This window comes from Xiphias gladius, chromosome 20 (genome assembly GCF_016859285.1).
Source record: "Xiphias gladius isolate SHS-SW01 ecotype Sanya breed wild chromosome 20, ASM1685928v1, whole genome shotgun sequence".
Lineage (NCBI taxonomy): Eukaryota > Metazoa > Chordata > Actinopteri > Istiophoriformes > Xiphiidae > Xiphias > Xiphias gladius.
In genome coordinates, this window is record NC_053419.1 from 13,537,260 (window position 1) to 13,562,588 (window position 25,329).

The 25,329-nt window shown below is 40.7% G+C and overlaps 1 protein-coding gene across 1 annotated transcript in view; it reads right to left on the minus strand.

The window, feature by feature from the left end:
* unc5c (unc-5 netrin receptor C) overlaps positions 1–25,329 on the minus strand; it is a 114,824-nt gene that overhangs the window by 3,977 nt on the left and 85,518 nt on the right. The window contains exons 5-15 of the mRNA XM_040156516.1: positions 19,813–19,993; positions 17,805–17,972; positions 17,376–17,540; positions 13,493–13,549; positions 10,554–10,745; positions 8,162–8,524; positions 5,177–5,264; positions 4,845–5,016; positions 1,265–1,498; positions 430–579; positions 166–330 (exon numbers count right to left, since the gene is read on the minus strand). Of these exons, the coding sequence (XP_040012450.1) occupies positions 166–330; positions 430–579; positions 1,265–1,498; positions 4,845–5,016; positions 5,177–5,264; positions 8,162–8,524; positions 10,554–10,745; positions 13,493–13,549; positions 17,376–17,540; positions 17,805–17,972; positions 19,813–19,993 (1,935 nt within the window). The remainder of the gene's footprint in view (positions 1–165; positions 331–429; positions 580–1,264; positions 1,499–4,844; positions 5,017–5,176; positions 5,265–8,161; positions 8,525–10,553; positions 10,746–13,492; positions 13,550–17,375; positions 17,541–17,804; positions 17,973–19,812; positions 19,994–25,329) is intronic.

Here is a 25,329-nt window from a genome sequence, read left to right on the forward strand (position 1 = left end):
AGAGACAATGAGCGCAAAGTGGTGGCAGAAATGCATTAACTCTGGATGCAAATTTCAGGTGACGAGGGAAGATTTTTGTGATGCATTGCTGGTATCTAAACAAGGAGAATCGTTCTTTTCAGCTGTTAAATAAATTAAATGGAAGACTTAAGTATCAGACCCTACCTCTGACAGTGTAGTGTCCAGCTGAAAAATCTGTCCTTCTCCCTCCACTTGGCGCACACATATCTTACAGGCCAGGTCCACTGTGCTGGCAGAGAACCGCTCCAGGGTAAAGCAACAGTGGAGGTTCCTCTGTGAACCGCTCCACACTTGCTGAAAGGAAAGCTCCTGCAATAATGCGAAAAAGGTAGAGGAAGTTACTTAACCGTCGGACAGTGTGTGTTACTGTTTAAGACCTGTTTCTGAAAGAGTAGATGACCATTTTACCTGGTATTTGGCGAGTAGTTTGCTCTTCCACAACGTGTGGGGGACATCGTGGATGGAAAGTCTCAGGTTGTGGGTGCTGTCTTTAAAGCTGAGAGTCTTTGGTTCATCCAACAACTTCCCACCCATCTGCTTCTCCATCTGCAGGACTTCCTGCATACACAAACATACACTTGATTGGTATATGAAAAAATGCTGGCCGACCTCAATACAGGTTTGACTTTTCTACTTTTGTGCTGCTATAAACTAGTGTTGTACCCTGTCTGTTACAGCGGTTTCTTGCAAATACTCAAATGGAAATTTACAAATGAAATATTATTTTTACAGCATATTCAACACTTTCCCTCAAGGCTTTATGAACCTGAATCTGGACCGGCTATCTGAAAACAGCTTCAATGTCCTTGTTGCAGGATCACTATCACGTCTCATTACCCATTCCCAAACTTAATAACCGTGTTCAATATCCCTACTCAGTATTATAATCCCTCCTTATCTTTCCTCCATGTAGGTAGATGGAGGTATTAAACAGAATTGAGGCGGGGAGACAACAGTGGAGTACAGGGATAAATTTGGCTTATTTTGTGTTGGCGCAGCAACTACATCTTTCTTGCAGGAGCAGTGACGCTATTCAAATGCAAGCGCTTGCCTCCCCTTATTGTGACACACCAACACAAAGATTTCTCATTCTACCTCCCACACCTCATCTGCTTGTTATGCCTACACACGTACATGAACAATTCAGTCAGAATGACAAACTCACGAACACATTTAACTTCTGCTACATAACCTTTTGCAAACATAGGGGGAATACACACATTGCAACACGCTGCATATTTACCTTGAGCGCGTCCTGTGTGTCGTCCAGGCAGTAGACTCTAATGTGATACTCCATGGCAGGGCAGGTGACAGGGCCGAAGATGGCTAGTTTGAGGCGCTTGGTGGTGGCAGCACTGAGAGACTGGCCCACGAGGCAGTAGGTGCCCAGCGTCTCTGTCAGGATGTGGCAGGCCTCGTCATCCATTTGGATGTAGCATGGCGTGGTGAAATTTTCTTCCCCTACCACTACTACATCCTACAGTGCGTATGGAAAGAAAGAAAAAGTGTGGGAGATGATAAGCTAAAAGAGCCAGAAACAGTCAAGGGCTTTGTCATAATTTTTTTACACTGTGATGCAGTGATTGCATTTGGCAAAATACCATTAGAAAGTGGAAAAAGATCAAAACAAAAGAGGACATTATTAATATAATTTCTAAATACACCAAATCTGTCATGCTGGTTCTGCCCCCCCTAAGTGTCTATGTATGTTTTCATTTGTTGGTAGGTAAGGCCAAAGTATAACTGTTAATCTCTGAGATTTAAAATGAAATCTGAGTTCACTGTTACCTTCTGTGTCTCCAGAGCACAAATCAAACTTATATGATAACTTCTACATCTAATTTAATGCTTTTTCGTTCCTAGAATTGGGACTATTCCATCTATTTGCAGTTTTACTTTTTGAGTCATTTGCACAATAATTTGAACATCTCCTTCTATCTCCTTCCCTAATTTAAATGTTTTGAAAATGAGCAGAATGTACGTTTATTCAAATTCTTTCTTGTTGACAAAATTGATCTTGTGACTTTGTGTATGTAAAAACAGTGTTCTTACAAACCTTATCTTGTCAGAATTGTAATTATTAAATACAATAGAATCCTTGACATAACTTCGTGTCAAATGGGAATGTAATCGCTAATTCAGAAGCAGATGTATGATGAATAACAGGTTTATCTAGTTTCATGTTTAGTTCTTTCAAATCAGTTTAATCGGAAGTAAACTGAATTTAAACTTCATTTTAAGAGGGACAGTATGATCAAGGTCATGGCTTTTTCACATAATCTGTGTCCTTACTACACTGTCCTAATTACACTCAGTATGTGTGTATTACTAATGTCTGACACTCTGCCATTGTGTATGTGAGGTAATGGAAGAGTGAGTATCAAGACCATTGGCTGTTGACCCCTGTAAAAGCGCTAATGCCAGGACATATTTCTCTTTCATTAAAACTGTCTGGTCTCTGTCTCTCTCTATCTTTCACCCTCTCTGGATCTCTCTTGATCTTGCTTTCTCTTTCTCTCTTGCTCTGTGTCTTTCTCTCTCTAATCCAAACACTCCTGTGAGCATCACATTGGCATTAATTCAGCCTATTATGAGAGACAGAAGAGGAATTACAGTATTTTATTGTGAGTGAGGCCGTTTAACAGTAGTATTATGGCTGATCATTAGACTCCTTAACTGCTCCTGGGAGATGGTACTAGGGCTCCTTATTGGGGGATAATTAGAACACACAGTGGAAAAATGGGCTTTTGCTTCATACATATGTGTGCAGCCACAAACAATCAAACACACACACACACACACACACACACACACACACACACACACACACACACACACACACACACAGCATAATTTATTCACAAATTTCTGACTGCAGTTATCAGCTGAGATTTTTTTATGGAGGCACAGGAGGATAAATCTTTCGAGTTATTGAAGCAGAAAGTCTCACATGTTCCTCATTATATGACCTCCTGTCTTCATCATCATCCCAACAGCATGTTTCCTCGATGACACTGTGCGTGCATTTGTGTGTATATGTGCACGCTTCGATGGGGGAGGGGTGAGGCATTGTGGATGCCAATGGAACTGATTATTTTCACTGGATGGTGAAGACTATATAGAAATACACACATAATATCTGTGAATTACTTCAGAGGAGCTCATCTCTCCTGTTTCTACTGCAGTGATGAATACACATTTTGACAGCGCATGTCACATAAAACAATATTTCACACATGCAGCATGAAAACTGGCCTCAGCGGGAAGAGAAGCTCATATAAAGGAAGCTGCTGTCCTTGGATATTACCATCTGCATTTCTGACAGGCCACAGATGTAATCAATAGTTATTTCTTCCTTAAAAATACTTAGTTTACACTGAGCTTTATTGGCTGCCCCCAAGTAATTCATCAATGTCACAAAGGCATGCGGGGCCTGTCTGGCAGTTTTTTTCTGCAACATAAGTCATATCATCACATCAGCAGTAGAGATGGTGGAAGAACTTCCTGAAAACGATATTATTCAAGCCACTATTCAATGACAAGCAGACTCAGGTCCATATAGTGGATATAGGCTGTTACTAAGTAGTTGGATTTTCAATATGTGATTGGCATATACCCCTGCATAGACTCCAACTATTGCATTTTCCCAGATATCCTCCCTGAGTGGTGCCCTCTTTTAATTTACATCTTATTAATTTAGGCCATAAACCTATATAGACAAAATCAAAATTCTTAAAAGAAAGAAACGTTGTGTTTTGTATTATCTCTCTACTGCTTTTCATTCTGCTTGCCTTGCTAGGCCCTGCTGCTACAGAAATGCTCATGGTACATTTTTTACATTTTGAGCACCTTTCCCTTTAAAAAGGCTTCAGCAAATTCCCACCCGTAAGTATTCATTAAAACCCCCATTGAAGGAAAACTTCCCCAGAAAATACTCTCTTCACAGAGAAGAAGAAGTTGCTAATAACTGCCTACAACAAGGTTTCTCGTGTTTTTCTCCGAGGTGTGCTCGGAGAAAATAGAGATAGAGATTTTTGGAGAAAGAGATGACAACCGGACCACTTCTAACAAGTTTAAAGCAGTTTTTATGATGAGGGTGGACACATAGTTTATCTCTAAATGATCTCCTCTGGGTAATTGGACTGTGTCTGTGTGTGTTTCTGTGTGTGTCTGTGTGTGTGTGCATGTGGCAAGAGAAAGGGAGAAAGAAAAGGAGAGAGGGGATAGACAGAAAACATTTACACTGCCCTCAGTAACCCAACTTATCATCATCAGCACTGTTAATGATGGAGCCTACAGGCACAGGACTTCCAAACACACACACACACACACACACACACACACACACACACACACACACACACACACACACACACACACACACACACACACACACACACACACACACACACACACAAACAAAAACAGGCATTCATAAAGGCACAAGAGAACAATATGGGGAAAAAACAGTCCCAGCCCTTTCTCTGCGATCAGAGATTTACTATTTCATCACCTGGTTGCAACAGGGGTTTCCTCTGACTGCCTAGCTGCACAAACAAAGCAGGGGAAGTTGATCTCTTTCACCTCCTCCTTGCTATGTATTGTTCCACACCATTTCATCATTTTGTTTGCGACAGTACCTTTCCCCTTTGCTAAAAATGTTGAGTAGAATTTTCCACCAAGCAGATGCCGTGTGGATTGTTTAATAGATAAATCAATCTTATTTTAGGTAACGAAACATAATTTAAATACTTCACATGACTGTCAAAAGTTCAGACATTAGAGACTTCTGCACAGTTTTCATTGTGCTTCCCACATCTCACCTCCCACTGGTTCTGCTGTGACTGGCTCTTGAGCTGGATCAGCCAATCCTGTTGGCCGTCACACACGGCGCAGTGGTGCATGGTGATGATGACGGGCCGAGTCAACAGGGCCCCGGGGGGTCCACAGCTCACCACAGGGCTCAGGACTGTTTGGCCGTCTTCCACTGAGGGCCTGGAGGTGCACAGAGAATAACACACTTACACATACACACACACACACAAATGCTGTTTAGTGATGATGTGACAGCAGTCTCGTTGAATGTGTGACATGGCAGAGCTGACAGGGGTAAACATAGGCCTGGGGTGTCGATGTGGCAGGCGGTGCTGCGTACCTCATGTTGTCCTTCCTCTGAACCGTCACATACATCTCATACACCCTGCCCTGAGGAATGGCCCCTGCTGGAATTAACAGACTAACCCCTGGGGAGCACAAAAACGGAAAGACACACAGACAAACAGGCATTTATAAGAGTTGGGAGTTGTCAGGTAGACCAGAGGAGTCATTATAGCTATTTGTACTGTCAGTGCCTCTCATGATTCTGTTTAATAGTTTGTTTGTTTTTTAATCAATTGCTTAAGCCAGTGAGAGCATAGAGAGAGAGAGATCAGGCCAAGATAAAACAACAATCTCTTAATATTTGTAGCACATACTGGCCGATGTTTACATGGTGAATCTCAGCTATTAACCAACTAAGATATCCAGTATAAATGGAATGTAGGTCCTTAATGGTGTACTGTTCCGTGGTTTTATTTGTAATGGGCATAACTTAACATAGTGCTCCAGTGAAAAGTGATAATTATTTTTCTTGGAGAAGTATAGTAATAATCTCAGCTCCCCTCAGTCCCATATACAAAAACTATGGCACTTTACTGCCTTTTCCTATGGCATCTCGAAATGATGTGACATTTCATTTCTAAAATCAATGATCTCTCTACTCGTCATAGCATTCTCATATTGCTGCAGACAGCATGATTTACATTTTTTCATCTCAGATTGATTTGATATGATGTCCTTTCCGATGTATTTTTAGGACCCCCCCCCCCACACACACACACAAACACACAAAGGAACATTCATTCCCTCACGCATACACAGGAGGGGGTTTCTCAGATAGCTCATACATTTCCGTTGTCCTTGTACTGAAGTTTTCAAAAGGTGGCAGGCAGCTTCTCTTGCTAGCTAGCCAGCAAGGCAATCACAACTCTGTCACCACGACGTCTCGTACATTGCCACTCTCCCGCACAGCGCAGCTTCAAAGAGATCGGAAATGCATTTTAAGATGCAAAATACCACACTGACAGTGCCACAAAATATTTCATTACCCACACACACAGACACACACACACACACGCACACACGCACGCACGCATGCACGCACACACACACACACACACACAGATCAAATATCAAATATGCTCTTTCCTCTCCCTCTGCCTATGTAACATGATGAGGTGGCTGAGCACAACCAGCAGCTGAGAACATTTTACAGGAATCAAAAGGAAAAAAGAAAAACTTAAGAAACTTAAGAAGTCAGTATATCCTTTAATGTTGCTGCTAGTTTGTCTGAGCCTGTCAACATGCATCTGTGGCATGTTACAAGCAGCCCGCACGGTTTTGAAGTGAGGACAGCATAGCTAATGTAAGCTGACTGAAACAGTACACCTCTCCTTCAGTACTTGCAGTGCACAAACCTTAGGTACCCATCAACTCTTGTCATACTGTGTGGGGTCAATACGCTGATAGGTTACATATGGTTTAGCATATTATTTCAAAGTCATGTCTGTGTGTGTAAAGGTTATCCTGGTAGAGACGGTAAGGTATAAGAGAGGCAGCTCAAATCTCATACTGTACATGCAGACCACAATTTATGGTGTACACATACAGTATTGGATTTTATTTCATATACTAAATACTACTACTTCTGGCACATTTCACCATGTATGTTGATAAATGTGATGCTGTTGATGATTGTAGCTGCTATTGTACATGTTTGTTTGACATTTGATACCTTAAAGGTGTCCTTCAGTTTTTTTTTGCAAAACTCTTTATAACTGAGCTGTAATATGCCCATATTTCCACAATTTACTGCCAAATGGAGTAAGTAACTTTAAAATGTAACTGTCTTAGTTTAAAGTAACTTTCTTTCTATGTAAAAAACTTGACACTAAAGGCCAACAAATCACTTTATATATGTTTTGCATTAAAGTGGATTTTCCCTATAAAGGTCCCATGAAATCATATCATTACTTCCTTAATGAGATCTATTTCCTGCTGTAACAGTGAGGGGGTCAATCTTTAATCAATGTATCGACATTTTGGGAAATATGATTATTTGCTTTCTTGCAGAATTGATGAGAAGATTGATACCAGTGTCATGTCTGTCTGCTAAATATGAAGCTACAGCCACCTAGTTTACCTTAGCAAGAGTGAAAACGGGGAAAACAGGTAGATTGGGTTTGCTCAGCTCCGTAGGTAACAACATCCACCTACAAGCACCTCTAAAGCTCACTCATTAACATATTATATCTTGTTTGTTTAATTTGTATAAAAACCAAAGTGTAAAAATGAAAAGTTGCAGTTTTATGGGGGTGTTATGTGTTGGACAATTTCTTGTCCACTGACTTCTTGGAGTCTTGTTGTCACTGTGAGATTGCCAGGAAACCAGCAGAGACACCAGAAAGTTACTGCACCCAGCCCAGAAATAGTCTGGAGTTTCCAGTTCCCATTTCATGGGATCTTTAAGGGTAACATTTTGGTGAAGAACATCATTATCACAAGCCTATTATGAATGAATGAAGAGTGGCCCCTTTGGAGCACATGGGAAAATCCGATGGACTGTATCCTCTCCATGTCAAACTATATTGTGGAGAGGATTTTATCCTTTCAGTATGCGTACATGTGCGTGCACGCACACACACACACACACACACACACACACACACACACACACACACACACACACACACACACACACACACACACACACACACACACACACGCGTTCTTACATGTAAATGCACACAACCAGCGGTAAAATTGCTAAATGCCGATGTGAGGAAGAGCCACTAGCTGTCTGAAACAGGCAAAAGACAGCTAATGAGTTTTTCGATGAACTCGATGAAGAATTTGCTGGAAATAGCAGATCCCTCTTTCATGAATCAGAAATAATTTATTCCTTTGTTAGATTATGTTTATCTCTGCATATTTTGAAATATGCAACCTGGTTGCCTGGTTAAAAATATAAATATGCACTGAATCACAAATTAAAACACAAATCAAATGTGAAAATACTTCTTCTCACTGTCTAGTACAGTACCTGAGTTTGGCACAATGAGGTGCCCCCCCTGGGAGCTGAAGGAGCCCAGAGCGGTGCAGGATGGATCCCTGGTGCGGAGCAACGTCTGGGTCTGTGTGCGACGACCCATCGTACTGTCACTGTTGTCCAGGAGGCAGTGCGGCAGCTTAGGTGACAGTTTAGAGGAAAATTCCCCTCCCAGGTCATCCTGTGGAGTCACTAAGCCTGAGGAGTTGTACACCTTAATCTTCAGGTTGGGAAGAGGGTCCAGCAGAGGAGAATTGGTCATGGGGATTTTGTCAGCCACATCATGGAGGGCGTAGACTGGGCCGCGGTACATGGCGGCCGCTGAGGTCAGGTCGGGGGGTGCCGTTAGAAGATCAGCTGGAAAAGAAAAGGAATGTACATCAATCAAGCAGAGTAAATGTCTAAAGAGAAGAATTGTGGTCATTATATATTCTGTCCAACCGTGAATGTGGAGAACTGGTAACTTGAATCCAGAATAACCATGAGGAAATGAAGTGTTGGCAGCAATCAGTAAGACTGATGCCTGGCTTTACTCATTTGTTTTTCACTCATTAGGGAAGTCCACTTCACCACCAAGAAACATTACTCAGTCAGAGAAGTTAGAGGCGCAGCTGTGATTCATCAGTAACAGATGGCATCACTAACACTCCGTTTACCCGGTAGGTACAAGGATGAATGTTCAATAGCTGGGCTGCGTGGGTGGAGTGAGGGCAGTGGGAGCTCTGTCGTCCAGCTTCTCCACTACCACCAAGTCCTCTCTGTTTTCCAACAACACCAAGTTTTTAAATGATACAGATGTTTATGAAAGTCAGGAAAGTTGTTCAAAGATAAGAGATGGCCAGAATAATGAGTTATTATCTTAACCCTCATTGTTAGCAGTAGAGCAATAGATATAGTAGTGTTGGTAGTAGTAACGTTCGTATTATCATTAATCATTACTGTAAGTACTGTAGCATAGGTGTGGCAACAACTTGCATAACTATTATGCATTCAGAGATATGAAAAGATATATTCTTTGCATCAATGACCATGACCACCTTCTTTACACAAAATGGGGTTTGATGTGTTTTCAGATCCTGTCTTCAGTCATCTGGTTCTGGCATCTACTGATTCGGATAGCCGGAGGCTAACATCAATGTAATGATTAAATATACTTGTAAAGATAGCCTAAATATTATATAAAAGATTCTTAAACCTGTTTAATCAAAGGGATATCTGAAGCACTTAAGTATTACATACTTTTGGATTAGCAGATATCTTTGATGTCAGTGAATCTCACACGAACAATAACAGAAAGAACACATTTAGCAAAGATTCTGGCTCTAAATACTAATTGAGCATTCATATTAATTGCATTAGTTATGGTAAAGGTCCTTCTGAATTTTACAGTATTTTAAAATCTTACTCTTCAGCCTTTGCTACCTCTTGTTTTGTTTTTTTTTCAGTTTTCCTTTTTCCTGTTTCCCAAACCCCATTTACAACACAATTACTGTGGTCTGTTTGTTTCCCTGTTGTCTTTTTGCCCAGCCACATGCCACCTGTCCTCATCCCTGCGGTCTTACTTTTAAGCCCTGCGTCACCAGCCCAAATCTAATTACAGTCTAATATGTGAGATATGGAATGGTCTTATTATGCCTTACTGATGGGGCATAGTTTGGCCTCCCATCACAACGACAAGCATTTTAATAGTCTCATCACCTTGACTGCACAAACATGTTGTCTGTGTTTCTCTAACAAACTCCCAGCTCATTTACAGTCAAAAGGGCACATTTACATTCATATCATCACTAACACACATGTGCTGCCAGAGCACCTGAGTCAAACATATCTCACCCGGTTAATGCTATAGGTCGCTGCTGCAAGTAATCCCCAATGCCTGACACTATAGGTGCATGATCTAGGGCTGAGTATTCAACCTCAATACTGTTTTTGGTACAGACAGAAATGTTTTTGTAGCACCGAATATTAAACTGTCAGGATCGAATGCCTGGTCAGATTTGTAGTCTTGTTTACTTATGCACTAATCAGATATTTACTGATATAAATCATAACTTTAGCCATTTCTGAATATTTCATTTAGGCAATTTTGTTGTACAGCTGCTTGAGATAACATTTAACAAATTAAGTTGTTTTACTTTAATGTGTGAGTTTTGCTTTTGTTCTTCAATATACAAAAGAAGTTTGTGGGTTTTTTTAAAATGAGATATAGAAAAAAAAAAAGAAACATATTAGTATCTGTAGCTTACTGAAACTCAAATCTGAAAATATCAGTGTCATCTGGTGTTCGCTAGCTCACTCACAGGGGATGTAAAAGACACTCAAACCGGTACAATCAGGCAAACACATACACACAAAACCCAACACATATATCTCTCCTGTGCCACACCTTTGCGAGCGGTCTTGATGCTGACTGGCTGGAAGCCACCGTTGAGGGCAGAGGAATCAATGATGTCAGAGTCGAAGTCCCGGTGGTTCTTCCTGTATATGAAGAGCGCCACGACGACAGAGATAACCAGGCACATGATCACCGCGATGACAATACCCACATACAGAGCTACATCATCTGTACTGGGGGCCGCTGGAGAAGCAGGCAGGGTGTATGTGGAGAGAGACAAAACACAGAGAGAAAAGTAGTCTTTTAAGATCTCATAAGTTCATATCAAAAGCGTTAAGCTTTCCTTCTCAATATGCAGGAGTTGTGATGAAGTCAGATGACTAATATCCTGGTTTAAGATTGTGCCGGATATTAATAACCATGTACTGGCAAATAAATGGTAACAGTATATCTCTCTCTCTTTTTTTTTTTTCATTGTAATTAGTGCTGACCTGTTTTGGCAATCAGTCTGGGTGTTGATGGAATAACATGACGTTTTTAATTGTCAAAAGTGAAAAGGGATAAAGATGCATGTACTGTGTTTAGTTTGACAAACAACACTGGGTATTTTTCACCTTTAGGCTTTGCCACTTAACATTCAATTTTCAAGGATTTTATTAATAAAGGGCAGACATACACCTCTTATTCACAAGAAATCTGCCAAACATATACAAGAGACATAACTTGTGTGTCCATGTTTGTGACTCACAAACTATTTTTTGTAATAAGCTATATTATGTTGCATGTGTGAGTGCCATGCATCATAAAGATAACATTAAACGACAAAAAATAATGATGACGAACTCTGTGCGCAATGGTGCAATTAATAAGGAAGGCTGGGCCAGTGCAACCCAATGACACAATGTCCTAACAAGCAGGCTCAGAAGTGAGATCAAAAGTTCTGAAGACAGATATATAGATGTTTTCATCTTCAAATTACCGTGCTCTGTGTTGGAGTTCAGAGTCTGTCTCTGTCTTTGTTCTTACACACTGCAGATAAGATCTAGACATAGCTTGCATTTCTCAAATTGTCTTTCATCTCTTTCTCCCTCCCAGAGTTTTTCTGTCCACTTTCCAGCTGGAGAAACCCTGTGTGATTACTAGACCTGGCATGGATATAGTGGCTGTTAGAAATACAGACTCAGGCAGGCACTCATTACAGATCAGACCTTTTAATGGATGCCTACTGACAGCCTGAACTTTCTGTGGTGTTTGGTAAAAAATGTCCTTCACTGTTGACAAATGGGGAGAAACTCTTCTTTAGAGGGCATGTGTGAGCCTGTATGTCTGCAATGTTCGAGGCATGAATACACGCTGTACTGGTCAGGGACTTGTACAAAACGCTAAAGACCAAAGCCTATAAGAGAACAATTGTATTTTGATACGGGAATATCACCGTTTTTGAGATAATTTGAGTATGCAAATGGCACCGAATCTACACCAGTAGATGGCAGCATCAGACATAAATCCATACACAGCACTTAAAGGACATGCATAATGGCCGAGCATTTGTGTAAATTAGCCTTGTGTGTCTCAGGGATACAGATGGCACTCAATCTGTTTCTTGCGGTCTCTTGCGCGAAGGAGGTTAAAGGCGTAGAGGAAGAAAAGCAAGAGAAGAATGCTGCTGTAACGACTGGAAGACATACATTGTGTAATTTTTAATCACACACTGATACAGTAAGTGCATAGTTTCTTTTCCTCTAGGTATGACTTGATTTTCCATATCAATAGGTTTTTAAATATGATTAAACAAGTACATTATTCAACACTTAATCTGTTTAAAATCCATTATATTTCATGCTTTTAGAGAATCTCTACTGAACTTCAATTGGGTATGACCTTCACTGGGGTATTCCTTACAATGACAGTATAAATATAGTGATTTAAAAAAAATAGTTTCTTTGATTTAACTGTACTGAATGGCCACAGTTAAAGAGGCAGGGGGTTTAATACTGTAGTCATTTAAAAGACTTTATTTCCCTCAGTCCCCTGGAAGGACATGTGTGGCCTGGTGCTCTCTTTTTAGCCTTAACAGAGACATCACATTAAGGAGGAGTGTCAAAATACATCCTCATATATGTTAGGCCTCTAATCCCTCCCCTGGCACAGACACGAACAGAAAACAGAGCAGGGATCCACTGATGAAAGTCTGAAAATGTAATTTCACTGTGCTCCCTCTGCCAAGCCTCCCTGCCGTTATTTAACATATATCCCCTCTGTCGAACAATCTTCCATCCACGCTTTGATGATAACGGCAGCAACCTGCTAAGTGTACGCATTAAAATGTATCACTTAGATTAATACATCCCTTTGAACATGAGACATTGTCGGAAAGGGAAAAGTACAAGGAATGGAAATGAAAGGGATTAGTGAACACTCCATTCTCTGTGAGAATGCTGAGATTTACAGAGGGAGGGGGAGATACAAAGAGACCAGACTCAGTGCCTGAGCTGGCAGTGAGGCGAAGTGTCAGGATGAAGTTCATGAGGAGCAACAGGGTAAAGGGCAGTGTCAGCTATGGGTTACAGAACAGTAACATGGCTGTGAACAGGCAGCCAGATTGCAGAGACACATTATGAGAAAGGACAGAGCAGAAATCTAAAAAGGAGATGCCCTGATGTGGTCATCTGTGAGTGAAAAGAAAGGGAAAAAAAACAATGTAACATGAATGTACAGGAAAGAACAATTGCAAACATGTATTTTCATTGTTATGAATGTTATTTGCTTTATCTTTTTAGTGCAAAAAACATGAAATGTTACTGTTTAAAAAAAAGAAAAGTTTTCTAATGATTTGTCTGAGACTGAGTGACTGCAAATTCCCTGTGCACTGAACCTGCCAATGAAGTCTTTGCTAAAAAAAAAAAGATTAGAGACAAAGTCAGACATGAGAATCAATGTAGAAACTATGCCGAAAAAAAATAAATGATTAAAAAAAAACAATAACTCACATGAATTTCCCACATCACTCTTGTCTTTAGCCTCAAAGGACTTCTGATATAAGGAACCTTGAAGAGAGGAAAGGATTGTGGATGGGAGAGAGTAGGGGATGTAAGGAGGGGGGATGGAGGGGGCAAGATGGCGGGAGAGGGATGATGAAAATCAAATTTAAGCCAACAGAAAAACAAACTCAACAAATGAGACAGCAACAAACTCATGAGTAGGAGTGATGACATAGGGAAGCGATCTTTCTTGATTTGGCCCCTCCTCTCCAGATCCGTGTATGGAGATGGATGAGAAGAGCAGGGGGAACATGGAGGTTCTGTAAGGGAGTGGCGTGATCCATCAAAGGGGCTTAGTGCCTTAGCAGCAGCAGGACTAATGCTGGCAGGTGAAGGGAATGGAGGCGCTGATAAAGTGTGGGCTCCAACAGAGTCAATAGAACCTACAGCCTTGCATCTGTCACTGGAAGGTGGGTTGGAGAGGGTGGTGCATGAGATAAAAGGAATGATTATGTTAGGATAGCAGGGAAAGAAAAAAAGGTGAAGGACAGAGACTTGGAGAAAATCTTCAGCACAGATGGTTTCTGGCCCCAACCTGGGCTTTTGTTGGCTTTCTTGTGGCCAGGGAAGTGGAAAGCAGGCTACAGTGGCAGCCAGGGATAGCGCACTAGTACACATAATTTTCAGTCTTGCCAGGACATCCATAAACAACTATACAAACAATGAAGTCCTTATTGGAGAGGGAGAGAGCCACAGGCAGACAAGTGGACTGACAGGAAAATCAATGTCTTGATAGATGGGGCTGGCGTGTACATGTAATCAGGCAACGGGGAGGTCGGGCTGGAGCAGGGGGAGGTTACTGTCAGGGTCAGTCTAACTGATGGCCCATTTGAACCCATCCCTTAGAGTTTCTGTTCATCCTGACTGAGTCTACAGTATAGCAGGGCAAAAGCATTCTTCAGTGGGTGGGCTCCAAAGGAAACTTCACAGAAAGACAGACAAAAATTATTCCTTACTGACAACACAGAGCTGGGGAGGAAAGGGGACACATACAGGAAATCGCTGTCTGTGTTTCAGTTATTACTTCTTTGAATATGGCAGATATCCAACCTTAGGGAAATATACTGTCGTCTGGCAAAACTAATGTCATCATTTGAATAGCTAAAGGTTAATTTTTGCATCGACTACTTCTTGGTGGTGAATCTTTATAACCTAAATTGATTTTATTTATTCACTTTTAATCACATCTTCTCAACCATTTGTAAATATAAAGAAAATAACTTCATGTTCTTGGAAGGCTGAGGTGAACCCGTGAGTCACGATTTTCCGGTCTCTGTTGTTTGTTAGCAATAAAGCATTTGCCCTTGCTGGAGTGTGCGCTCCCCTTTCTCTGGATCAATATGTCAAGAAAATGTCATGTCTGAGAGCAGTCTTATCAAAGGCTTGAAAAACAACATCAGAATCAAGGAAGACAGACCACAGAGGGAGTGAAAAACAGAGATTTAGACAGGTGAGCGTCAGTGAACTGTGAAAACTACACTCATGTTAGAGTTGGGAAGTTCTATCTGAACAGGCAAAGTGCAACCTCTCCCGATCAATCTGTACATACTTAACTTTGTTAAATCCGACCCCAGCTGTCTAAATGCTATAAACAAGATGCAAAGTAAATTATAACACAACTCTTTCCTTTTTGACTCGGGTCAGCTGAGTTTTTACAGTGCACTGCAATGCAGGAGCACCAAGAGTTCTATTTCCAGCTCCGGTCATATCAAATTCCTTTGCAGGATTTCTGTGATGGATTGCAATTGAAATGATTTAAATAAATTCAAACAACAGAAAATACGATCAGGCTGCAATGGAATCCACAGACAAGTGCTCAGATCCCAGCACTGCACTGGAGGGAGCAGATCAACGGTCCAAGGTGAGTTCAGATTGCACACAACTTCCATTTCCAATCATATTTGCCATAATGTGAGCTTTTAGATAATGGGCCATTCTCCTAAATGCTAGTGGAAATGGTCATTAGCATTGACATAAGTGGCTTCATCCTCTTAGCTTCCAAAAAAAATCAATACCTGAAATGATCCTAAATCTATATCATTATGGCTTTATATTCTCTGCATACTGGCCATCAATCTACCAACAACTAATGCCTCTGTGATAGGCTGAGTTACAGAGGGCGTGCAGTGGGACAGGGAAATGCGGGGTGAACATATGTTGTACCGCAGAGGGAAATAAAATAAGATGAATAAGACGAAGAAGAGTATGTCCTCTCGTAGATTGCTCCTTGATGCGTCTATACACTATAGATATATGACCTTGGCTATAATATCAGCTCATGCATTCCTCTGAAGCTAAGGTTAAATGAAATCACTGTACACTGAAGTCATAGTTCCCGGTCAATCCTCAGTACATATGGACGTACAGTACAGTATGTACTTACTTTGTACAGAGACACGCAGATCCTTCAGCCAGCGGCATCTGAAGATGCATATTGACCGCCAATGGGATGTCAAACGTAACCTATAGTACATCATGTCAGCATTATTCTGCAGGTAGCAGTTTACAACCCCATAGTGCAGCAAAAGCTCAGATCAGCTGCACACAGTGACAGCCAGCTATATCAAATTCTAGACATCCAGCAGCCGAGCCTCTGTTATATTATTAGTGTCACAATCACCATCTGTAGTGGGTTATACATACGATGGAGGCATCTGTGACAATGTGTGGGTCTAACACCTTCAAAGATGTTTATTGTAGAAACATTTTATTAAACAAGAAACAGAGTTTAACTCAGTTACTGTGCAGTCTTTCTATCTCTTTCTCTTCCTCTTTCTCTTGTTATTTACACACCTTGTGTCTGTAATAACAAGAATAAAAAGACAGACTTAGTAGATGAAGATCGGTTTATCAAAAACTTTACCCTGTTTCTTCTTAACGCTGCAGTGAACACACGCACATGCAAGCACCAGAGCAACTGCAGCATGATTCCAATCTGTGAATGTAGTATAAGGGAGAGGGCGCAGGACTGTTTGCCCAACTGAACTGCGTGGCTGTTTTTAACTCGATGGAAGAAAGAGAAGCAGAAACCAATTCCCTGCCTGCAGAAAAATATCAGGCTGCATCACAAACTGGCTTTAGCCTAAGTGTTTTAGCAGCAAAACAATAAAACCGATAGCAAAATTGTGACTTATGAGTAGGAAATGCTGGTGCATCCTGGAGGCTTTGTGCACTTTGAAATCATTGAAATAGTAAATGATTATGTAAAATACTTGCTCACTTTCCAACACATGTAATTGTGAGCTCAGGAAAAGGAGCAAGTCTACACTTGTTCCACTGTGTGGCTTCATGTTTCCTCTCATTTTACCTAAGGAATCCAGAGTTTTTAAATTAAGGTTATAATCAGAGAAGCTTGGTAGCTGTGACCCCCTTATGTAATTACAATATAATCACTTATTATTATTTTAAATATAACTCCCAAATGCTTAGCTTGTGACAAGGATAATTACTTAGAGTGCTTCCCCATGTGGCCAAGTCTTTTTTTTTTTTTTTAAAACATATGCTTATATTTTCAGCAGAGCTGACACAGGAAAAGATGTGCAGTGGTTTCTGCTTTTACGTCACTTTATCCAACAATTTTTGTCTATCATGAATGTGCAAACAAAGAGAAACAGATCGAGTCCAGGAGAGAGAAAGGCGTTTTAGCAAGTCTTATTGTTTATGTATGAGGGAAGCGAAACAGAAAGACTGAGACAAGGTGAGAGTGTTATGTGGGGATGTGAAACACAGCGTGTTGATGAAAGAGCAGAGTGAAACTCATGGTCAAAGGGTAAAGAAATTTCTTTTGGTTGGCAGGTCAGAGAGAGTAGCAGAGGATTAGTCGGGTACTCACTCTGCATGCACAGCCCATCCGTGCAGTTCTTGGACTGGAGTACCATGCCCTCACAGTCCTTTCCCCCGTTTTTGGGTGCTGGGGCGTTGCATTCTCTCCTCCTCCAGTGGGTGCACTCTGTCCCACAGGTGGACCACTTACTCCACTCTGTCCACAGGCCATCCACTACCATACAACAAACAGGACAGATGAGAGTAGAGTGAATGAAATGGCAAATGAGGAGATGAAGACAAACGAGTGCATGAGTGGGTGAGTGTGATTGAGAGAGCAGGAGATATGTGGGGGAGAGACACACAGGTAAGGGTGGAGGCACAAACAGAGTGAACTATGCAAACACAGAACTAGATCATATTTTTTCTAATTAGTTTTTGTGCACCTAAACCCTTTCTTCCCACTAATAAGTGGGCGTATTGTAATTTTATGCCATACCTGGGCAGAGAGGATTACACGCCAGCTTCTGGATGCCTTGCCCTTCACAGATGGCACCGCCGTTGAGTGGTGCCGGATTGGTACAGCTGCGTGTGCGTTTCTGGTAACCACGACCACAGCGACTGTTACATACTGACCACTCTGTCCATGTCGACCATCCACCGTTCACTGGAATACATTGTAATAAAACATGTTAAAATATAACCGGTAATTTATATTGCACTTTTCAAAAACAAGTTACAAAGTGCTTTACAAAAGGACATAAAGCCAATAGAAAACATAGATTGGGGCTGAATGAAATACATAAAAATAAGATGACATTTAACAAATGAGATTAAAAATAAAAATGCAGCAAAAGCCCAGACAGATACAGAATAAAAACAATACATTTGGATTTGAATCAGGTTGTCTTTAGTGAGCTCTTTCGGTAAATCATTAACTGGGATCCCTTGAGACTTGGATACCTCAATTTAAAGTCATTTGCCCATTATAAAATGTGTGGATACTGTAGAGTTTTTGCATTTTGACCCTGAAATATCAGGTCGTTACTTTGCCATGCAGCCAGACAGTAAATTCTGGTCAGATTGCTGCATTTTCCATCCACTGATTCCTCCTAATGCCTCTCTTCCTCTCTCATCCATCTCTGTCAGCGACCAAATCCAGTGGAGAGTGACACTAGGGCTTGTGGCTGAGAACAAGTCTGTGGCATTTGAGATGGTGGAGCTGGGCCCCTTAGAGCCTCCGACTTTCAAATGTGACATGCTTATGAGTGAAGCCCAAAATATTGGACTGTGGGGGAAAACCACCAAAACCCCACATTTCTTTTCTGTCTGCCTTCTTTCCTCCATGGATTATTGCTCTATCTTTTCTCTCTCTCTTTCTCTGTGTCTCTCTCCCATTTTTTTTCTCTTTTTGTTGCCAGGTTGCGCTCCTGTTTCATGTCTATTGTAATGGGTTGGGCTGGAAATCATTGGGCTAAAAACACACTGCCTATCCTTCTCATATTTTCATCACTAGTATCAAACACAACTCCTCCTTAAGCTTTGGGTTTCTCATGCTGCTATGTAGGAATGTATGCTTTCACGTAAAGCACAGCAGCACAAAAAATGTGCGAGTACCCCTTTTTGGAAAAGGTGGATAAAGAAGCAAGGACGGCACAAAAAGATGCAGTGGCTTGTGTTACTTTCTCTCAAGGATGAGATGACATCAAAGCAGTTTTTCAATACAAAGTCCTAATAGACTGTGTTAGTGACAGGAAAGCCTTGTAGAGCCAGCGACCCTCTTCCCTGAAATCTGCTGTCTTGAATTTACAATTTGTGTTTGTACATCACCCTTACATCGATTCCCCAATGGCTACATTATTCTCAATTATTCTCAACGTTCACTTAACTGTAACTAAACTTACAACATACATAACAACAGGTCATTTTCTCTTCATTCAGTCTAACTGCACTGTACATACGTCTTTGGTTGTGATGTTACTTAATCCCCAAAGGAAAATCAGCCGTATCAGTAGTCGTTCCATACAGAGAAACAATGCCTCAGGTTTAAAAGAGCATCTGTTTCATGTGTCATTTCTTTTGTCTTGAGTAGCCTCCAGCAGCCGTTGAAGTTTAAGTTCACAGCCGTGCTGTACAATAACAGTCATGTTAGTTGATGTTAGGGAGACAGTGGGTGAGTCTGTGTGAAACAGCAGGGGTCTCTTTAAGTATGGCTAAGCCACATCAGCACCTTGCTCGCAGCTCAGAAAATCACAAATCTTTCATTCCTTGCACACCTTCCGGCAGGAACAGAATTAGTGAATGTTACATGCCACGGGAGAGAGAGGGATTTGCTTTATGCAGAGTGACTTATTTTGAGTTGAGCTGACTTCATTATAGGAACTCAACACTTCCTCTGCCACCAAGTCTGACTTTACTAATCTCCCAGTGGCCAGTTAGGAGGATGAATGTTGAGACTTATGTTAAATCTGACTGACTGTGTTGTTCAGTGTAAGATAGCAGTTTACCGTAGACAATAACTGTGGCGGTGGTGCTGCGTCTCTTGGCCACAATGTTCTTAGCCACACAGGTGTAGTTGGCAGTGTCAGAGAGGCGGGCCTGTTTGATGATCAGGTTGTGGTCAATGGTGATATAGAAGTTTCTGTCGTCTGCAGGATCAATAACCTCCTCATTCTTTAACCACTCCACCTAAGAAGAAGAAGGGAGCACAAGAAGAAGAAGATAAAACACAGACAGCTCAGAGACAACAGGAAAAATACTTTAAACAGGAGATGGGAGAGTAGATACAAGACAGGTTGACCTCATTAGACTGTAGAAAAATCACACCAAAGTGTTTAAACAGCTATAGTTTTTCTTGTCTCCGCTCAACTTCTGAAATAACAGAGAGTGCCAGGATTAGAGCACAATTGTTTAAGTCTCTGAGGTCCTGCTGCAAAAAGTCAATAACCATCATACTCTTTTTATTCTCCCCCTGGAACAAAGCACAACAGTCACAGCAGCATCGTCAGACAGCAGAGAAAGAAAACTCTCCACGATTCCTGAAGCTGAGAGACTTTCTGACCTTTCCTTATTAGTTTCATGTACCTAAATGATACCTATACTGAACTCCTAGCACTAGCACAGAACAGTGGATCATTTAGAGGCTTTATTTGGCTGTAAATCACCCCTGCTGTTTCACACCCCTTTCTCCTCAAAGGTGTATAGGTTTGGCATTACAAAAAGAATCGCACATGCTGCCTCACACCTCTGCAGCCACTTTGATTCAAAATATTTCCTGGTTCTCTGGTTTTCTTCAAAGAAGCTGTCCAGTCATGAGGAGACCTGGCAAACAGCTAACTTCCTGTGTTTTGTTATATCCCATGAGGAGCAGGGCCTGATAAGAGATAAGACACCAAGGAGCACTACAGGCAGAGATAAGCAGGATGTTTATAAAGGGTCTATCTCATGAGAGAAGAGAAAAAAGTGGGGCAATAGTCTGATATGAGTCCCGACAAGACTAAACAGTGTTGGCTCACTGTTGTTGTCAGATTTCTGAAGAAACAACACAGAAACAGCATGTAGTGGTGCAGAGATGTACAACAGATTGGCCATTCCTATAAGAACAGCATTGAACTTCCCCAAAAAAGAAGACGGGCTGATATTGACATGCATTGGCTTATATGCATCTCCAGCTTCACTAGTATCTCTGTTGGTTTGACATAGCAGATATCAAAGATGCCGTGAATGTCACACCTTGGCAGGGCTGCCTGCTCTCTTATCCAGTGGCAACACACTGAAGAGACTGAGAAGAAATATTTTCAGTACTTCACTTGACAATTATTTCACACTTAACCCCTTCCAATGCAGCCCTACTTCAATATCAATGCATGCAACACTTACATCGCACATCATAAGGCACCAATCCCCATGACAAACTCTCATCTGAACAAACACTGGATGCAAACTTAATATCAGCTGAGCTTCAAAGTACACACTCTGCAAGCCTGATGTATATTCTTTGCTGATATGGTGCTTATAAGTGTTTTCCTCCATAAACATGTATCAGCTGAATCAATTTCATGGAGCCAGGAAGGATTTCCGCCGTCTACTAGCTGAAATTAAACCTCTCTCTCACACGAGCACAATGCAATAAAGAGCAACATGAAATAAGTTTCGATGTATAGGAGATGTATTACATCTGTCAATCACTCAGAGGCCGTTTTTAGAAACCATCTTCATTCCACAAGAAAAAGAAAAGCATCTTTTTATATTATATTATATTTAATTTATGACTAGATGCTTAATGAAAGCAGCTTTATTATTACACAAGTCAATAAAAACTGCAATATGAAGATAAAAAAAGAAAATATTCAATCTGTGTTGGTACCCGATTATTTGGAATTACTGACTTTTATGGAATGAGGGAAGTCACTGTGAGAAAATCGGGCAAAATTTTCATTTTCAGATAATTTTCTTTGTCATTTTATTGGCAGTGTCAATTGTCAGGTGTCAGGCTTCAATCTCAGTTAAGATACAGCAGAGCAAAGCATGTCTATATATGATAGGTGTATATTTTGACATCTGCTGAGGTGACAGTTAGACATCTGGCATGACTTTAAGAACTGCCACACCGGAAGAATTTAGTAGTAATTCACTAACCTGTAGCTTCTGGTGATAGCGTTTTTATTAAGGTCATCTTATTATATACTGTGCATATACAAATACGGTAAATAACTCCTTCAGGCTACAGTTATTATAGAGCATGCATCAATGTATTTACTTTATTGAATAAAGGTAACATAGGTTTGTGTGTGTGTGTGTGTGTGTGTGTGTGTGTGTGTGTGTGTGTGTGTGTGTGTGTGTGTGTGTGTGTGTGTGTGTGTGTGTTTGTGTTACAATATCATATCAATCTTTAATACTGAATTAAATTAACAAATAAGACAAACATGACCAGAGAGCAGGGCCCATGTGTTTATAGCACAAAGATTTGACAGTGATCTGATTACCATTTTGTGTGTTCTTTGTTCCCGATGTCATGCTGAAAAGTGATGGAACATAACTCTATTAAAACAAATAAAGATGATGTAACCAAGAGAAATGATGGCTTTGTTGACATGATAAATATTTTGTCTTTTAGTTCTCACATCAGTGTGTGTATAGAGCATAGAGCACAGGGCATTGTGAAGTGAAAGGTCTGATCTTGGAATAGAGATTGACAGTTGATACAAAAAGGTGGTTATCCAATTTTGCACCAATCACAGAGGCAGCCTCTCCAAACGTGCTGCGTTCAGATGTCAAAAGCGCTTTTAAATGAGAAGGTAATTAAAAATTGAATAAAAGAGCTTTTCAGCGCAGATGGAGGAGTGGGAGGGAGAGAGTGATGAGGGATAGAAAGTGGTAGAAAGTCATGTCAGAAGTGGGAATGTGTGTGTATGTGAGAGAGCAAAAGTGAGCAACAGTTCACCCATCATTTATTCTGTACAGACTATAATTAGGACTCATTAATAAAACCAGAGATGAAAAGGTAAGCCAATCTCTACACTACACTTGTGAAAAGATTTCAAAAATGATTAAAATTCAGAAGACTACATCTCATACAGCACTTGTCCAACTTCCTCTCATGCCAGCATCCTCAAACATGCAGACAGAGATGCACAAACTTGCACACACATGCAAACACACACACATACACGCACTCACAGCTCGTTAGTGTCTGATTGGCAGTGAAACATCCGGAGAGGTAATTGGCACATTTCTTGTCATTAACGAAGGGAAATTGCCACATGTCAGCTGTTGTTAAGAGAGGGAGTCTTCCTGTCTGGTGGGAGTCAGCCGAGTGACAGAGAGAAAGACAGTAAGACAGACACCTAAACCTGGAGAGGAAGAGAAGGAGACAGACAAAAAGAGACACAGGTAGACACAAGACAGAGAGGACAAGATGGATGAGTGAGAAGGAAAGCAGGTGCACATGTAAGAGGACAGTCACTGATGTGCCAAAATATATATGCAACATATCACTGAAAGACAAAGACAGACAAGAGAGAATAAAGGTTTAAAGAGGTGACTTGGCCTGTAGAGGTGAAGACTGGGAGTAAAGGGAAAGAGATAGACTGAAGTGAAAGGTAAACAAAGAAGAAAAGGGTCCGACTGAGAAGAGACAGTTTTTTTCATCTCTTGAGATCTGGAAAATTCACAGACCAGGATATATCGGATGGTATTGAGAAAAAGCATAGACAGGTTACAAACACAGTTGTGCACTGTGCACTGGTCAGTTTTTAATGGATTAAATGAATTTTCATCTGATCCTTGTCAAATTGTAAAGTTAGGAAATCCCACATGACTGGCCACAATGTGACTGGCCACATGACTGGCCAGCTATATGTATTAAATTGATCATTGGTCAATAGTAAATATAGCACATAAACTACACCACGAAAATGCAAGGTGATAATATAAAAAAACAGCCATACATTCCATGGTTTGTTCTTATTATTGCAGAAAAATTAAGTTATATAAATATATTTACCATTAAAAGGTATCATGAAATAGTATCATTACTTCTTTAATGTGATGTAATTGCTGTTGAAATGGGACATTAGGGCAGAGCATTAGGTGATGAGGGATGAGTCAAGCGTAAATCAAAAGGCACTTTGATTTCACAAATCAGGCAGAAAAGCATGGTTCTTCTGAGAATTTCTGATGATTTCATTGCTTTGACCTTTGAAGTACAGATTTAAAATATCTTCATAAATAAATGCTATTAAACAATTCACTATTATCATAATATTTAATAAAATGTCCATGTTACTGAACAACAAAGTAACAAAAAATTCAGACATAAAATGCACACTTCTACACACAATTATTGGCACACAATTATTGTATACGCAATTATTTTGATTTTAATTTTCAGTGTTTACATGACCTCAATTAACCAATACTTGATGGTTTTACTGCGTAAAAAGGGGCTGATTGTTTCCAGTTCTTTTTTAACAAAGGCAAAGACAAGAGAGCTGACTAAGAGCATCAGAAATGCTATTATCAAAAAAACATCAATTCCAAAGGCTACAAGGCAATCGCCAAAGATCTTGGAATGCCTGTTTCAACAGTTTGTAATGTTTATCAAGAAGTTTCATAGTCATAAAACTGTTAAGATGCTTCCAGTACATGGTGCTAAAAAGAAACTCAATGAGTCTGCAAAGGTTGATGCAGACTGTCAAGAAAAAAAAAACACTCAAGAAATCCAAAGAGCATCAGGCTGACCTGGAGCAATCTGGAGTCGCGGTGTCAGTCCGTACAATAAGCCGCACACTAAACCAAGTAGGGCTCATGGGCGAAGGCCAAGGAGGAGACCCGAGAAAGAAAGGGACAAAAAGGCAAGACTAATTTTCATAGATAAGCCACAGTCTTTCTGGGATAATGTTCTATGGACAGATGAAACCAAAGTAGAGCTCTTTGGGAATGCAATGCATCAGTTTGTTTATAGGCAACGAAATGAAGCCCATAAGGAAAAGAACACCACACCTACAGTAAAACATAGTGGAGGTTCTATCATGCTGTGGGGCTGCTTTGCTGCCTCTTGTACTGGAGGCACTCAATGTATTAAAAGAATGATGAAACCAGAAGATTACCAAGGCATTTGAGAGCGAAATGTGTTACCCAGTGTCAGAAAACTAAGTTTGAGGAGAAAGTCTTGGGTCTTTCAGCAGGACAACAACCCAAAGCACACATCCAGGAGCACAAAAGATGGACTGTTTTAAACTGGCCAGCAATGAGCCTGGACCTAATCCCATCGAAAAACCTTTGGAGAGAGCTGATATCTGCCACTGCAAAAAGGGGTCCTGCAAATTTAAGCTTAAGATTGAATGCATAGTAATGGGAGAGTGGCCGAAACTACCAGCAGACAGGTGCAAGAAGCTTCTAGATGGCTACAAGACACATTTAGATGCTGCCATTGTTGCCAAAGGTTCTGCATCCGATATTAGTGAATTGAATTATTGTTTCTGGGGTACGGTTTGTGTTTGTATTATTCCACTATTATGCAA